Source organism: Ambystoma mexicanum, chromosome 11 (assembly GCF_040938575.1).
Source record: "Ambystoma mexicanum isolate Mex_15411 chromosome 11, UKY_AmexF1_1, whole genome shotgun sequence".
In the NCBI taxonomy this organism is placed as follows: Eukaryota; Metazoa; Chordata; class Amphibia; order Caudata; family Ambystomatidae; genus Ambystoma; species Ambystoma mexicanum.
In genome coordinates, this window is record NC_090934.1 from 863,167,120 (window position 1) to 863,184,064 (window position 16,945).

General features: G+C 46.7%; 1 protein-coding gene across 6 annotated transcripts in view; it reads right to left on the reverse strand.

Moving 5' to 3' along the window:
- The window catches only part of RAB3IL1 (RAB3A interacting protein like 1), a 517,042-nt gene that overhangs the window by 153,100 nt on the left and 346,997 nt on the right, over positions 1–16,945 (reverse strand). For all 6 annotated transcript variants that reach the window (XM_069623895.1, XM_069623894.1, XM_069623898.1 and 3 more), the window contains exon 3: positions 851–946. In XM_069623895.1, coding sequence (XP_069479996.1) covers positions 851–946 — 96 coding nt within the window. The remainder of the gene's footprint in view (positions 1–850; positions 947–16,945) is intronic.

Below are 16,945 nucleotides of genomic sequence, written 5' to 3' on the forward strand. Positions count from 1 at the left end.
ATTGTATGCTTATGTAACCATGTCTAAATTGCGCCCTGATGCCTCCGGGCCTGATGGTGCGCGTTACAAATAAAACAAATACAAATACAAATACAAATCCTTTCGCATTCACTTCCACATACAGATGCCGACTCTTTTGTGGCCGAGAAGCAATTTCAGCAAAGAAAACACACACCAGCCACAGATTCATAACACACGCACAATGTGGCTTAGCAAACAAAAAGGAACACGTGCACAGGTAGACACTTTGCAGTCTATCACAGAAGGCATGCAGAACCTGCCGGCAGAGGGACACACAATGAAAAAGAGGCCAGCACCACATACAACATTGATATGATAAAAGCATTTTTTCCAATGTGTGCAAGCAAAGGTTCCAACCACCTTAATAAACACGAATCAAAAAATGTTGGGAAGAGTACACACAAAAAAAAAACACTGCACCCACTTTCTTTTGTTTAAAACAAAAACATTAAAAAATGTAAAAGCAGGAGAAGGATGCAGAAGAGCAATTAACTGAAGGAACTTGCCAGATAGAGAAATAAGAACGTAGGGTGAGAGGGCGGGGGGGGGGGGGCTTTTGGTGACTGAGATATAGTTTTGGGGAGGGGTTGCCCGTAAAAGGACACTTGCGCTGTGGGTTCCACATTTTCCTGAAAATACAGTCTTTCTAAATCGAACATACAAAAGGTCAGTTTTACAGACTGGCCTTTGGCAAGAGAAAACAAGGGTTCGCAAAAAGTTCTAAAGGAGCGAGTGTGAGGAGGGAAGAGTGATGGAGGTAGAGAAGGGGAAAATACTGAGTATTGCACTGTGCTTTGCATGAGGATATTGTTGGAGAGAGCCACCGTACCTCAAACAGACAAGCCGTTAGCTCCTCCAGTTCCTGCTCCAGCTGCTCCCGCACTTTGCTCAATTTCTCACACTCTCGATCCTTCAGCTTCAGCTCCTGTCGGCAAGATGTCAGAGAATGAGTGAGATCCAAAAGTCCAGAAAATCATGGCATAACCCTACAGGGCCTCACTCGACAAGCATTCAGATATAAGGGTATGTTGACCACAAGACAATCTGACATTGGAGGAGGAAGACATGCAAGCATTTGGAGATTGAACACACTGGGACATAGGACCTCATTACGAGTATGGAGGCAGCCATGCCCTTAATAAGGGCATGGCTGCCTCCATACCGGGTTCCAGTACCGGGTTCTGTGAATGAGGAATTACCGGGTCATTCCAACCTTGGAGGACCCGGTAATAACTCATGCACAAAACAAATCCCCATTCCCATTTGAGCCCCCATAGGGCTCAATGGGAATGGGGATGGGGATGGAGCTGGGCATGGAGCTAATAACGGGCCCGTTATTAGCTCCTTGGTCCCCTCGCGGGACCCGGAAAGGACGTCTGGTTTTACCAGACGTCTGTTCCGGGTCCCGCGAGGGGACCAAGGAGCTAATAACGGGCCCGTTATTAGCTCCTTGGTCCTCTCGCGGGACCCGGAACAGACGTCTGGTTTTACCAGACGTCTGTTCCGGGTCCCGCTAGGGGACCAAGGAGCTAATAACGGGCCCGTTATTAGCTCCTTGGTCCCCTCGCGGGACCCGGAAAGGACGTCTGGTTTTACCAGACATCTGTTCCGGGTCCCGCTAGGGGACCTCGTAATCAGGCATCCCGTAATGAACGGTGCCAGCACCCTTCATTACGGAGCACAAACCTCGTAATGAGGCCCATAGTGTCGGTAACATACAAGTTATGGTATAAGTGACACAGTCAAGCCAGAAGACAGAAAAATGCCCAGACACAGAAACAGCAAGGCACAGACAGACTGGTAGGGTCCAATGTCTTCGGTATTATTTGGCAGTTTTTTTTGTTTTGTTTTTTTAACTAGTTTTATTTGATTTATTTCAACAAACAAGTAAACGAACAATAATCTCAACTTAATAAACTCAAACCTTCTAAATTCAACAGTAATTAAACCAATACTTTCCCCTCAAGCAAACGATCCACAATGAAGACAAAACCTAAGTTCTAGAAGCAAAGGGAGAAGAAGGCACAAGAGGAAGAAGAGGAAAGGAGAAAACAAAAAGATCATACCTCTATATACTTAAATTACACATTAGTCTGATATTATCATTTTCAGCCAATATATACATAGAAATATTCATAAATATACAGGAAATTGAAACTGTACTTATTTTCTAACTTCTTCTCTTGAAACAAATTCCATCCAGCTCCAAATTTAAAAAAGCCCCCCCAAATATTCTTAAAAGCAGCTTCCTTTTTCTGCATCGTCCACTTTTTCAATGTTGCACAATGAAAACATTTTTCCAACCATGAGGCCAATGTCTGAAAATTTCCAAATTCGCAATATTAGTTTTTTTGCCACTAAAGCTCCTTTCAAATCCAGGTTACGTGGTGATGGCTCAAATCTTCCAGCATCTTATCTTCTCCCAGAATCAAGGTCTCAAAGTCAAAATCCAGATCCTTATTCACCACTCTATTCATCGATTTGGTTATTTCTATCCAAAAATCTTTAACCTTCTAACAGTCCCAAAACATATGTTCTAATGTACCTCTAACATGGCCACAGCACCAACAGGTGTCCGTCAGACTTAAGCCTTGTTTATGCAATCTAGCCGGTATCCAAAATACTCTGTTCAAGATGTTTACTTGACAAGCTCTCTCTCCTATATTAAATGACATCCTTTTGATATTTCCACAGAAAGCTTCCCATCTTCCTTACGTCATTTCCTCATTTAGGCTTACCGACCATGCTGACAGGACCTTTTCCCCTCTGAATTCCTGTTTAACAGGTTGTACATCTAGATGTCATATTCTCTTAGCTGACCATTTTCTTAATGATATTCATCAAATCTGAATTTTCTAACTTTTGCAGATTCCCTGCTTGTTTCAAACTCGATATTCGCCATACGTGCAGTCAGAAAAGCTGTATTATTCTTTTAATTCTCAAAATGATCTCCACCTTACCCCCGTCAAACAGGTATTTGATTTTTTTTTATTCCTGCTAGATACCAATTTATCCAGAGTATTGTTTTGTTCTTTATTTTAATTTCTGGACTCAACAAAATAGAAGAAGTATTTATTCATCCTGGCCTTAATTGCAAAGCCACTTCAAAAGCCCTCCATGTAGTTCTCAGAAATTCAGGCCGAATAGAGTGATTCCCATAGTCTGCATTGGTAGTTGATAGACCTGCCGAGGTGCTTAACGGTCCTACCAGGCTAGTCTCTGCGACCGCCCATTCATCTACCTCTTCTACAAAGAACGGCATAATATGTCGCAATGTCAATGCTTGATGGTAATGTTCAAAGTTTAGGATATTTAAACCCTCCTATCATTCTGTAATTGCAGCTTCCAAAGCTTTAATCCTGGTGTTTTTTTATCCTACAAAAATTATTGGAGTAGACCATCCAATTTTTTCAACGTCGTTTTCTTTACTGGAAGAGGGATCATTCTCATGATATAGGTTATCTTTAGTGTTAACATTTTAATAGCATCCACCTTACCTCCCAATGACAGCTTTAGAGAATCCCACTGCTTTATTGCCAATGTTATTTTTTGTATTAACAAGTCCATATTTAGGCTCATCATCTCCTTGATATTCTTTGTGATCCAAATGTCTAACTATTTCAATTTAACAGAGCACCATTTAAAGCCACAACTATTTATCAGATTTCCACAGGTTGACCGAGTACAAGGCAAAGCTTCTGATTTGGTCCAGTTTATCTTATAGTTTGAAACAGAACCAAATTCCTCGATCAACTTGATCAGGGCTGGGATTGATGTTGTGAGGTCTCGAATAACCACTAGAAGATCATCGGCATACAACCAAAGCTTTTGACTAACTCAGTTAAAATGCATTCCAATTATTTTATTGTCAGCTCGTATTGCCTCAGCCAGTGGTTCAATTGAAATTACAAATAGCAATGGGGATAGTGGGCAACCTTGGCGGGTCCCACGTTGCAATTCAAATTTGCCTGATATTCTTCCATTTGTGTTCATCTCTGCTGTGGGATTTGTACAGAGTACTTGTAACGCTCACATGATTCTCGCAGAGGCGCCGGTCTTGACTGGGCAAATACCGTATCTTCAAAGGTGATGTGTAACACACGGTTGGCTCTTTGGGCTGGACCTCTGTGCACTGTATGTCTGACTCGAAGAGTAAGATGTCTGCAGATAGAAAATATGGGATTAATGAACCGGGGTTATTGGGTGTCCCTCTCTTCTCCCCTTGCTCTTCTCCTGTAGAACCCCAAAGGTTAACGCTCTCACCTTAGGTAAGTGAACGCAGAGCTCTCCATCTGCCTCGGGGCAGGGTGCCGTAACCAGTTTCTTCACAGGATAGGGTGCAGGCCTCTTGACCTCAGAGGACTGCTGTCCGTCGTTTACTGCACGAACGGTAAGTTCCGAGTATTTCAAATGTCTTTTAAAGTCTTTTGTAATGATGTCTCTTATTTTGCAGGGTTCCGGCGATGGCGGATGACAGGCTGAAGTGAGTTGAGGATGGAACCCGTGTGAGGAATAGAAGCGCCTGGAAGCGCGTAAGTAAGCGCTTGTTGCTTGCTTCACGATGCGCACTAACTGTCCCTTTATCTTGCAGGTACAAGTTCGGAGCTGCTGAAGGATGCCGGAATACCCACTGGGTTCGGCGTGGGAAGGAGTAATGGCACGTGAGTAATAAAGTTACCCAATGTCTTTAAACACACCTTATTTTGTCTTTCAGATGCGGGATGCAGCGCCGAAGACCTCCGGAGCGTGCGAAGAGTTGGTAAGCTTTTGCCTTTCAGATGCCGGAATGCAGTGCGAAGACCTCCGGAGCACGCGAAGAGTAGGTAAGCCTTTGTCTTTCAGATGCCGGAATGCAGCGCGAGGCGTTGGTGACAGCCGATGGACCAGGTAAGAGATGCGCTGTCTCTGAAGACCGTAGTGCTAACCTGTTCTTTCTTGTCTTTGTAGGTGTTGCTGAAGACTGGATTCAGGATGGTAAGCCTTTTCCCTTAGGCCCAGGATCAGATGCAGAAGACACGATGAGCGTTCTGCTGCAGAGGATGCAGAATAACGCAAAGCAAGATTCATCCATCAGGTGTGGTTTAAATAGCCTCCTGTAGTGCTTAGGTGTCTCCTTCCACAGCCTCGCCTAGGTAAGAAAAGAGTTCCTGCTTTCCAGAAGAGTTCCAGTGTTCTGAACCTAGGGAGTGGCTCCTGCCCCACCCAACAGGAAAAGTAGTCCCAAACAGAAGAGGATCAGAGGCTCAACTGGCAGATAAGTAAGCAGCATGGTCTGCTGCAGGTAAGTCCACCCAAGCATTATGAGCCCGGCGCTTCCAGCGCTGGGACTGGGCATATTTATGAGCCTGGTGCCACTGGCGCCAGGACAGGGTCCAAAAGGTCCCAATTGGGACTGGTTGGCACTCGGAATCTGAGTTATGGGTCTGCTTCCAAGGGAGTTGGGTGAGACCTGACCTTTTTTAAAGCAGAGATCATAACAGCACCCCCCCCTCAAGGCCCCTCCCAAACCGGGCTTCCCCGGGGGTTTGGGCTTGTCATTAGACGAGGAGCGTGGACATATTCTGCAGGTTCCCAGGATCTTTCTTGGGGGCCGTAGCCTTTCCAGTCAATTAGGTAAAATAGCTTAGATTTGAGATCTTGGAGTCCAGGATGCTTTTGACTTCAAACTCGAGTTCTCCATCAACTAGGATAGGTTTTGGAGATTTAGTTAGTCGGGTTTGAGGTTGCACGGGTTTTAAAAGAGAGGCGGTGAAGACCGGATGTATCTTCATGTGAGGGGGCAAGTCCAACTTGACCGCTACTGGGTTTACTATGGTAGTGATGGAATAGGGACTGTTAAGACGGATTTCTGAACTCTGTCCTGGTGGCGCAGAAGTTCAGAAGGCCAACCTAATTACTTGGAACAGGGTAACCTCTGGACAAGCCAGACCAATCAAGGTAGCGATCGCAGCGGTCAAGATTAGGTCTCAAGAGGGGTGAGGGTGACTGAAAGCCCGCAATGAGCACACAAAGCAAGAGCGCTTACAAACTACTCCAAACAGTTGTTATATCAAAAATAGATTCACATTTATTTTAAGGCCTTTAAAATAATGACCGTAGCGAGAAAATCACAATATCACAATATTAAACCAACACATACCATATCAACACAATATATATACAAATACACAGTCGCAAGCGTTTAAAGCACGAAATATGTAGTCCACCTGAAAGGAAAGGAAAACAGGCAGTGCGATAACGCTTTAGACTCAGTTCGCCTTCAAAGGCACCTAACTAGATGGAAGTCCGAGCCCTGCGAAGAGTGGAGCCTTGTGCTCAAAGTACCTGCCACGCCGGTGCCAACGGGCAAAAGGGGAAGCTCTTCGGAGGAAGTCAGGCAGTTCGGGTTAGTGCACAGCAGAAGGAGAACAGGTTCCGCAACTCAAGCGCAGCCTCCACAGCGGGCAGAAGCAGAGCGCGAGTACGGCCAAAAGGGTGCTGTTTTTACACAGCAGGGAAAAGCAATGGGATACTGCAGGAGGGCGACCAGATCCTAGCTAAACTACTCACCGGTCCCCGAAGCAAGCAGACCCAGGCTTCTCCACGTTAGTTTCAGCAGCTGGCAGGTTCAGAAGAGCAGGGAACGCCTCGTAGTCGTGTAGAGCAAAAAGACGTCCCAATCGACGAAACCAGCACAGTTTTGTTGCCGCAGCAGGACAACGGAGCGGCTGTGTGTATTCAAGCCAAATGTACACTCCTCCCTTCAGACCTGGGGACGCCAAGCGTACGAAGCGTGGGGGAGTGACAAGGACTCGAAATACAACACAACCTGGCGGCAGTTGCAGAGCAGGACTCCCTTGTAAGCTGGTCAGTCAACTGGATGGCCCAGAGACACTTCCGAAGGCTTACTTGGCAGGAGATGATGAAGTCGCCGGGAATAGCTGTTCCTGCTATTCCAAAGGTCGAAGCACCAGTACAGGCCTTCTGGTTCGATCCAAGGAGGAAAGGGTTTCACAGGACCACAGCAGTGCAAAGGAGGATTCCTTCAGCGGGTCACCAGCGATTCCTCGGTCCAGCCTCTTGGTTGCAGGATACTTGGCTCCTGTATTCCTTCGTTCGTGAGAACTCAGGAGATCGACATGGTAGTGGTGTTTCCAGCCCCCTCTTATCCACGGTTCCCTTCGCGCCAAAACGGAGGGGAGCCAATGGGAGATCCGCTCATCAACACACATACCATACGTGGACCAATCACGGACCACGGTGGTCCCAGGCATTCACACCACCCTAGACTCTCTGGCACCCAGGATGTGTATTGGGACCAGACATCCCAGCCCACACCCTGGAGGCACACAAACGACATGTAGAAGCCCGCGAAAGCAACCACGTTTCGCGGGAAAGTACATGCCCAAATAAGGAAGGCCCCGGGTCGCCCGACCTGGGGAAGGTGAAGGGAGCAAGACGGTCAGTGGACAAGACAAAGGAGCCTCGTGGTCTGGCCATTTTGGAGAGCCAGGCCACCATTTTGGGTTCAGGGCAAAAACGTGCTCAGAACGCCAAAAGGAGCTCAAAATAAACAAAACGATCGCTGCCACCATTCCAGTCCCTGAATGACTTGCACCGATCAAATACCATCCTAAAAGAGTATCTAGGGTCTGTAGAAGGCTAGAGACCCAAGAGAGCTGTAACTTAGCTTACAGTGCCCTCTTGTGTCATGTTGCACTAAAGCCGCAACACGATAAAAGAAACTACGGGAAACAGCGTTCCCCGGTACTGACTGTCTTAAGGGCATGTCAGTTTCCCCGTAAGAAAGGAGCGAAAGCCCAGAGGAGTGCGGCAGAAGGCTGCCCTTCTCTGGCAAAGTCAAGAACAAGGTTAAAAACAATAGCAAAAAGTTTAGGGGTTGCCACATGGAAGGAAAATTCCCTACAATTACGAAATCTTTCCTAACAGGGACCAAGGTGACTTGGGTTGAATGTGCGTGGTCCTTTTAGAGGTAGATATTTGGTGGATAACCAGACTTGATCTCCTACTTGATATTGGGGGGCTTCCTTCCGATGTTGATCTGCTCCTTTCTTGTATTTTTCCTTAGCCCTTTGAAGGTGAGAAACGGCTTCCTTAAAAGCTTGGGTGATTGTGGAATGCAGGTAGTCTACTGCTGGTGTTCCAAGATCTTGGGGTGGATCCAACTCTGAGGTTTGAGGGTGACAGCCATATAAAAGAAAAAACGGGGTTTTCCCAGTTCCAGAGTGGACAGAGTTATTGTAGGCATATTCGGCTATCCAAAGGATATCTTTCCAAGTTTTTTCAGTTTGTTGCAGCATGCAGCGTAAATACTGTTCCAGAGTTTGATTGGTCCTCTCGGTTTGTCCGTCGGTTTGAGGGTGGTGACTGGTCGATAATCTCACATCAATTTGAGCCGACCGACAGCAACTTCGCCAAAAATGAGAAATAAATTGACTACCTCGATCCGAAATTAGAACTGAAGGAAAACCGTGCAGTCGGACGATGTTTTCGAGAAATTCTCGGGCCAGAGTTGTTGCTGTTGGCAAGCCTTTGAGTGGAATGAAATGCGCCATCTTGGAGAATAAGTCCACGATTACCAGGATCGTATTGTATCCGGAGCATGGAGGTAGATCGGTGATGAAGTCCATAGAAAGCGTATGCCAAGGGCGAGGTGGGATGTCAATAGGGCGTAAGAGGCCGGCTGGTTGCCGGCTGGTTTTTCCTTTTGACTCTTGTTTTGGGCGCATACTCCACAGGATATTATAAAGTCGCTGATATCTTTTTTCCAAGACGGCCACCAGAAGTAGCGCTTGATCTTTTCTGAGGTTTTGGCCATACCGGGATGTCCTTCCATTAAAGAATCGTGATAACAAGAGATTACCTTTTTCTGTAAATCTGTGCTGGGCAGGTATAATCGTTCTTGGAAATACAATAAGTTGTCCTTCACTGCAAAGTCCTTTCCCTGCAGATGCCAATTCTGTATTTCTGCTGGAGTTACAAGTTGCCTGGCTTTATCCTTAATTTCCTCTATGGATTGTGTGGCTATTACACCCAGAATTCTTTGTTCGGGAATGATGGGTACAGGTTTAGGGTTGGTCAAGTGTTCTTCCACTCCCATCCGAGAAAGGGCATCAGCTTTACCGTTTTTTGTACCAGGTCGATAGGTAATTATGAAGTCAAACTCAGCAAAGAATAGTGCCCAACGGAGTTGTCTAGAGGATTGGGCTTTTGCGGTTTTCAAATATTGCAGGTTTCGGTGATCCGTAATCACAGTAACGGTGTGTCGGGCCTCCAGAAGATAATGCCGCCAAGCCTTAAAGGCAGACTTGATAGCCAGAAGTTCCTTATCAGTAATAGTGTAATTGATCTCAGGAGGCGAGAATTTGCGGGACCAGAATGCCACGGGATGTAACTGATTGGTTACTGGGTCCTTTTGTGATAGAACTGCCCCCATGGCAAGGCTCGAAGCATCAGTTTCAACGATGTAGGGGAGTTCGGGGCGCGGATGTTTTAGAATTGGTGCAGAGATAAATTTAGTCTTCAAATTCTGGAAAGCTTGTTCCGCCTCGGTAGACCATTCAAAACGTTTGTTTTTCTTTAACAAGGCGGTGATGGGCTGGACTATTCGAGAAAATTCGGGGATAAACCTGCGGTAAAAGTTAGCGAAGCCTACCATGCTTTGAACACCTTTTACGGAGGATGGTGATGGCCATTTGAGAATTGCATCGACCTTCCTTGAATCCATACGCACTCCGCTAGGTGATAATATGAATCCCAAGAATTCAACTTCAGTCACGTTGAAAACACATTTTTCCAACTTAGCGAAAAGTTTGTGTTGACGCAACCTCTCGAGGACCATTTTCACGTGTTTCCGATGTTCAGATTCCGATGAAGAATAAACGAGGATGTCGTCAATGTAAACGACAACACATACATCTATGAGCTCTCTGAGGACATCGTTCATAAAATATTGACAGGCGGCCGGGGCATTGCAAAGTCCGAAGGGCATGACCTGATATTCAAATAGCCCATACTTGGTGCGGAAGGCCGTCTTCCATTCATCGCCCTCTTTTACTCGTACCAAGTGGTAGGCTCCTCTAAGATCCAGCTTTGTATATATGCATGCTCTTCTGACTTGGTCCAGGAGTTCAGGGATTAAAGGTAACGGATATCTATTCTTAACGGTGATCTGGTTCAGGGCGCGATAATCTATACAAGTTCTAAGGTCCCCTTCTTTTTTTGGAACGAAGAACAAAGCTGAAGAAGCAGGGGACTTGGAAGGGCGAATAAACCCATTCGCTAGGTATTGATCCAGGTATTGTCGGAGGTGAAGGTTCTCAGGCTCGGTGAGGGCATAAATTCTACTACAAGGAGGAGTAGATCCAGGTATCAGGTCTATCTGGCAGTCATAAGACCTATGAGGAGGTAGAGAGTTAGCCTGATCCTTCCGGAAAACATCTTGGAATTCTAGGTATTCGGGAGGTAACTGGGGAGTCTCCGAAGAAATTGCTGCCAGTGCAACACCAGGTGGAGGGTGACAAGTAGAGACACATTCTGGGAACTGAACCGTTCTTGCTCGCCAATCGATCCGAGGATTGTGTTTCTCTAACCAAGGAATTCCTAGAATAATCTGGAACTGAGGGGCCTTGATCACATCGAACACGATCTTCTCATGGTGTCCATCTTGACTTACTAGCGTCACTTCTTGAGTGGTATGCGTTACTGGTCCCGAGGCTATCTCCGTACCATCCACCGTAGTAATGACGTCCTTTACAGCCTTGGGACAAAGAGTTAGATTCATCCTCAAAACCATTTCATGATCCATATAATTGCTGATGGCACCGCTGTCGACGTAAGCTTCAATCGCATGTAATCGATCCGGATGATCAGGGCTAATGAGGACCATAGGTATCACGAAATGCGAGTGTAACGCTCACCTGATTCTCGCAGAGATGCCGGTCTTGACTGGGCGACTACCGTATCTTCAAAAGTGATGTGTAGCACCCGGTTGGCTCTTTGGGCTGGACCTCTGTGCACTGTATGCCTGACTCGAAGAGTAAGATGTCTTAGGTAAGTGAACGCCGAGCTCTCCATCTGCCTCGGGGCAGGGTGCTGTAACCAGTTTCTTCACTGGATAGGTAGCGCAGGCCTCTTGACTTCAGAGGATTGCTGTCTGTCGTTTCCTTCACGAACGGTGAGTTCCGAGTATTTCAAATGTCTTTAAAAGTCTTTTGTAATGCTGTCTCCTATTTTGCAGGGTTCCGGCGATGGCGGTTGACTGGCTGAAGTGAGTTGAGGATGGACCCGTATGCGGAATAGAAGCGCCTGGAAGCGCGTAAGTAAGCGCTTGTTGCTTGCTTCACGATGCGCACTAACTGTCCTTTTATTTTGCAGGTACCAGTTCGGAGCTGCTGAAGGATGCCGGAATGCCCACTGAGTTTGGCGTGGATGGAGTACTGGCACGTGAGTATTTAACGTTACCCAATGTCTTTAAACGCACCTTCTTTTGTCTTACAGATGCGGGATGCAGCGCCGAAGGCCTCCGGAGCGTGCGAAGAGTTGGTAAGCTTTTGCCTTTCAGATGCCGGAATGCAGTGCGAAGACCTCCGGAGCACGCGAAGAGTAGGTAAGCCTTTGTCTTTCAGATGCCGGAATGCAGCGCGAGGCGTTGGTGACAGCCGATGGACCAGGTAAGAGATGCGCTGTCTCTGAAGACCGTAGTGCTAACCTGTTCTTTCTTGTCTTTGTAGGTGTTGCTGAAGACTGGATTCAGGATGGTAAGCCTTTTCCCTTAGGCCCAGGATCAGATGCAGAAGACACGATGAGCGTTCTGCTGCAGAGGATGCAGAATAACGCAAAGCAAGATTCATCCATCGGGTGTGGTTTAAATAGCCTCCTGTAGTGCTTAGGTGTCTTCTTCCACAGCCTCGCCTAGGTAAGAAAAGAGTTCCTGCTTTCCAGAAGAGTTCCAGTGTTCTGAACCTAGGGAGTGGCTCCTGCCCCACCCAACAGGAAAAGTAGTCCCAAGCAGAAGAGGATCAGAGGCTCAACTGGCAGATAAGTAAGCAGCATGGTCTGCTGCAGGTAAGTCCACCCAAGCATTATGAGCCCGGCGCTTCCAGCGCTGGGACTGGGCATATTTATGAGCCTGGTGCCACTGGCGCCAGGACAGGGTCCAAAAGGTCCCAATTGGGACTGGTTGGCACTCGGAATCTGAGTTATGGGTCTGCTTCCAAGGGAGTTGGGTGAGTCCTGACCTTTTGGAAGCAGAGATCATGACAGTACTCTAATCCATTTCAAGTTTTCAGCACCGAAATTCATCTTCTCCATAGTTCTCAGCAAAAACAGTTTTTATTAGCCTTATGTTACCATATTATACAAAAGCTCAAATCCAAGCGCCTTTTTTGAGGCCTACTCGTACTTAAATGCTTTAGTGCAACATTTTTCTGCGAACAGAACCAAGTCCTGGATCCTCCAAAAAATGTTGTGTTTGTACAAATCTGCAATTTTAAGAGCCTCAGTGGGCATCAGTCTTAAGGAGCATGTAGGCAAAGTAATACAAGTCACAGGCTCCTCCTGTAAGAAGAAAGAAATACTGTGATGGTCTCCCTCTGAATCATGCAACAAATGGTTTCTAATAGTTTAAAGGGTCTTTAGTCTCATATTTGCCAACTGCAGGTTCAGGCTGGTTTGCCAAAACGTTTTGCTTGCTTCCTCTTGAAACTACAAGATAATCCATGCCTATTTCTGAACGGGGCTGCTCAGCTGTTCTTTTCTGCTTCGAGAAGTTCCTTGATACATAACTACTTGGTCGCTGCCGGTTTACCCTGCGATCTCCCCCACGCGGCATTGCTTACATCATGCTACGTTTAGATCATTTGCAAAAAAACTGGTAATTGAATCTCTGGCATATCATTGCAGCATTCCCGGAACGTGTTGGGTGAATGCCCTTTCTTTGGACTTTTAATGTCATGACCCACAGAACGCGCCCCTTTTGGACTTCATGGTCCTTATCACAACGGGGCTTGCACTCCTTGGTACTTCCAACATGGTCGTCTAACGTGAAACGCCTTCCTCGGTCTTCACATCGGACGTAGCGTATCTACAAATAGACCGCGCCCCGCGGCCAGCGCGTCTCAATGCTATTGCAAGTAGCGACTAGACGTGTGCTCCGTAGTTCACAGAACTGTTATCCTGGTTCCTGGACCTTCTAATTCTATTCCCTTACCCCTCTTCCTTGCTTCCTGGACCCGTGTTTCCCACGCTTGCGCACCTTCTTCGTTTCCTGGATCCCCGGAGTATCTGAATCCCAGAACTCTGAACGCACGCTGGAGCCAAAATAGGCTTGCGCAGGCTTATACAAGACCAGGTCCGTGCGTAAGAAGACACCTCCCAAGAAATCCTGCAAGGATCGCTCTCAGGTGAGAAGAACAAGTTACTTACCAACTGTAACGTTCTTTCGATTGGATGTTCCTCCCACGTATTCCTCATCTTAGATATATCCTTACCTTCAGCTTTGCTGCTTCAGAAATTTTTTCTCTCTCCACCAGAGGGCGCTCCACTCGAGGCGACGATGTCCCTCGGCGGCATCTGTCGAGTGTCAACGTCATCCGTAGTATAAATGCCTCGAGCGCGCCCGTTGGCCTCAGTTCTGTTTTTTCGTATCAGAGCCCATGTATTATAAACAAAGGCATGCCTCTTATTGACCCAAGCCTTGAAAGAATTTAGAGTGTAAACCACGTAAACTGTACTGAGGGGTAGGATGGGAGGGTCGATGAGGAATACGTGGGAGGAACATCCAATCGAAAGAACGTTGCAGTTGGTAAGTAACTTGTTCTTCGAATGGATTGTGTCCTCCCACGTATTCCTCATCTTAGATAGACTCCCAAAGCAGTTTTGTATTGGAGGCGGGAGTACAGATGCCTTTTAGTCATGTACCGAATGTAGTACAGATTTGGCAAATAAACCTCCTTGAGATGTAGTTGAGTCCAAAGCATAATGTTTGATGAAAGTATGCATGGATGACCATGTAGCTGCTGCACAAATATCTTGCACGGGGACACCCCTCTTAAGTGCTGTTGAAGTTGCTATGCCTCTAGTTGAATGGGCTCTTAAACCCTCGGTGGGATCTTTTCCGGCTAGCCTATAACACTCTGTAATGGCTAAAATTATCCATCTTGATAATGTTTGTTTGGTTACGGCTAGTCCCAATTTACAGCCAGTGTATCTCACAAAAAGTTGTTCACACTGACGTATCTTTGACAATCTTGAGATGTAAAAGCTTAGAGCCCTTCTGGGATCTAGCCTATGCAGTCTTTCCTCTTCCTTACATGTGTGAGGAGGAGGGTAGAACGCAGGTAGAATTATTTTCTGTGACAGATGAAAGTCTGAAACTATTTTTGTCAGAAAAGATGGGTTAACTCGAAGGACAACTTTATCTTTATGAAAGATGGTGTGAGGAGGACCACTCGAAAGTGCCTGCAACTCACTTACTCTGCGGGCTGATGTCACTGTAATTAAAAGTATCGTTTTTAATGTAAGAAGCCTTAACGGACAAGAATGTAAAGGCTCAAAGGGTGCACATGTCAGAAATATAAGTACCAAATTTAAATCCCACACAAGAACTTGAAAAGGTACTGGTGGAAAAACATTGTTTAAACCTTTTAGAAATTGTATTATTAAGGGTATCTTAAAATAAGATCTTTCTTCTGATGAGCGCTTGAAGATAGATAGCGCTGCTACATATCCTTTTATTGTCTTAACCTGGAGCCCCAGATTAGCTAAATGTAATAGAAAAGATAATAGCATTGGAATGTCACATTCAAAAGGATCCACATTCTTATCCCTGCACCAGTTACTGAATTTATTCCAACGACACCGGTACAAAGATTTTGTTGCTGGCCTTCTGGCCCGAAAGCAACACCTCCATAACATCATCCGGAAGGTCCCAATCCTTGTATCTCAACCTCTTAGAAGCCATGCGTGAAGGTTGAGTATGTTGACCTCTGGATGGAGAACGTGACCTCCCTCTTGCGAGAGAAGATCCTCTCTTTTTGGAAGACGTATTGGAGGGCAGATGGACATGTCGAGAAGGTCCGGGTACCACGTTCTCCTGGCCCAATCTGGGGCAATTAGGATCATAGTTTTCCTGAACTTTCTCAACCTCCTGATTACCTGAGGGATCACAGGGACTGGAGGGAACGGATATAGAAGAGGAAATTCCCACTCTACTACAAATGCATCTCCTAGAGCTCCTCTCGGGGGACATTACCTTGAGCAGTACAGTTCGCACTTCCTGTTGACAATGGTCACGAACAGATCCACTTGAGGGGTTCCCCAAAGGGCAAAGATCTCCATAAGGACTTCCCGAGCTATCTCCCACTCGTGAGACTGTGCTCTGCCTGCTCAGAGCGTCCGCCGCTGTGTTTTTCTCTCCTGCTAGGTGAATGGCAGATAGAGAGATCCCTTCTTGTATTGCCCAGAACCAGAGCTGCATTGCCTCTCTGCACAGTGGCAGTGACCCTACTCCTCCTCTCTTGTTGAGGTAGTACATGGCTACTGTGTTGTCCATCATGATCAGGACATTCTTTCCCCATACAGAGGGCAGGAAGGCCTTCAGCGCTAGTCTGATCGCCCTCAGCTCCAAAAGGTTGATGTGTAGTCTGGACTCCGATAGAGACCAACGACCGCTGATTGTCAGATCGTTGGTGTGGGCTCCCCACCCCGTGCAAACCCACCATTGTAGGTCCTGAGCTACTCTGGTTGGAACTTGTAAGAGATCTGTCATTTCCCCTGAAAATTGGGACAATTGAGTCCTGAGGGCCCACTGAAGGGATCTCATCCGCAATCTGACCTCTGACACCAGAAAAATGCAGGATGCCAGGAGGGCGAGCAACCTGAGAAAATCGAAGGCCGGTAGATACTGGGCATTCTGGAATTTTGTCACCATCTGCAGAATGTGGTGAGCTCTCGCTTCGGGAGGTGAGGCTTTGCCTGAACGAGTATACAAGACTGCTCCTATAAACTGGAGCTTCTGTGATGGTATCATGTTTGACTTTTTTAAATTCAGAGAAAACCCTAGTTTGTGAAGGAAGTGACAAGTCTTGGATAGATGATCCTGGACTTGTTCTGGGGAACGTGCCCTGATCATCCAATCGTCCAAATAGGGGTAGACATGAATCCCCCCTCTTCTGAGACTCGCTGCCACTACCGCCATCAACTTGGTGAAAACTCTTGGGGCGGAGGTCATCCCGAAAGGCAGAACTCGAAACTGATAGTGAGAGTTGCCAATCGCGAACCTCAGGTACTTTCTGTGCTTGAGATGGATTGGCACATGAAAGTAAGCATCCTGAAGGTCCAATGATACCAACCAGTCTTGAAGTTGGAGAGCCTGAAGGATCTGAGAAAGAGCGAGCATCTTGAACTTGTCCTTCCTGAGGAACTTGTTCAAGTTTCTCAAGTCCAAGATGGGTCTCAGTCCTCCGTCCTTCTTTGGAATGAGGAAATATGGGGAATACCAACCCTTGTTCCTCTCCGCTACAGGTACATGTTCTATTGCACCTTTCTGTAGCAGGGTTAAAACTTCCTGCAACAGGAGCAGGTCTGGATTTTTGGTAGAGTTGTATTCCGGTGGGTGATTCTGAGGTTTCTTTAGAAAAGGAAGGCAGTAACTTGGGATACTGTTTCCAGTGCCCAAACATCTGAAGTAATGCCCCGCCATTCTTTCAGATGCTGTGAGATCCTGCCTCCCACTGAGGTCTTGTGAATCAAAACCTCAGAGTGGTTTTGCGGCAGCTCCAGCAGCGGCTGAAGGGACAGATGCTGCTGCTGGGGCAGATCTAGCGCCTTTTCCTCGCCCCCAAGGAAATTTTCTTTGCCCCCTTTGATTGGCCTGTCCCCTTCCTCTCCCAAATGAGGAGTAAAAACAAGGGACGACCCCTCC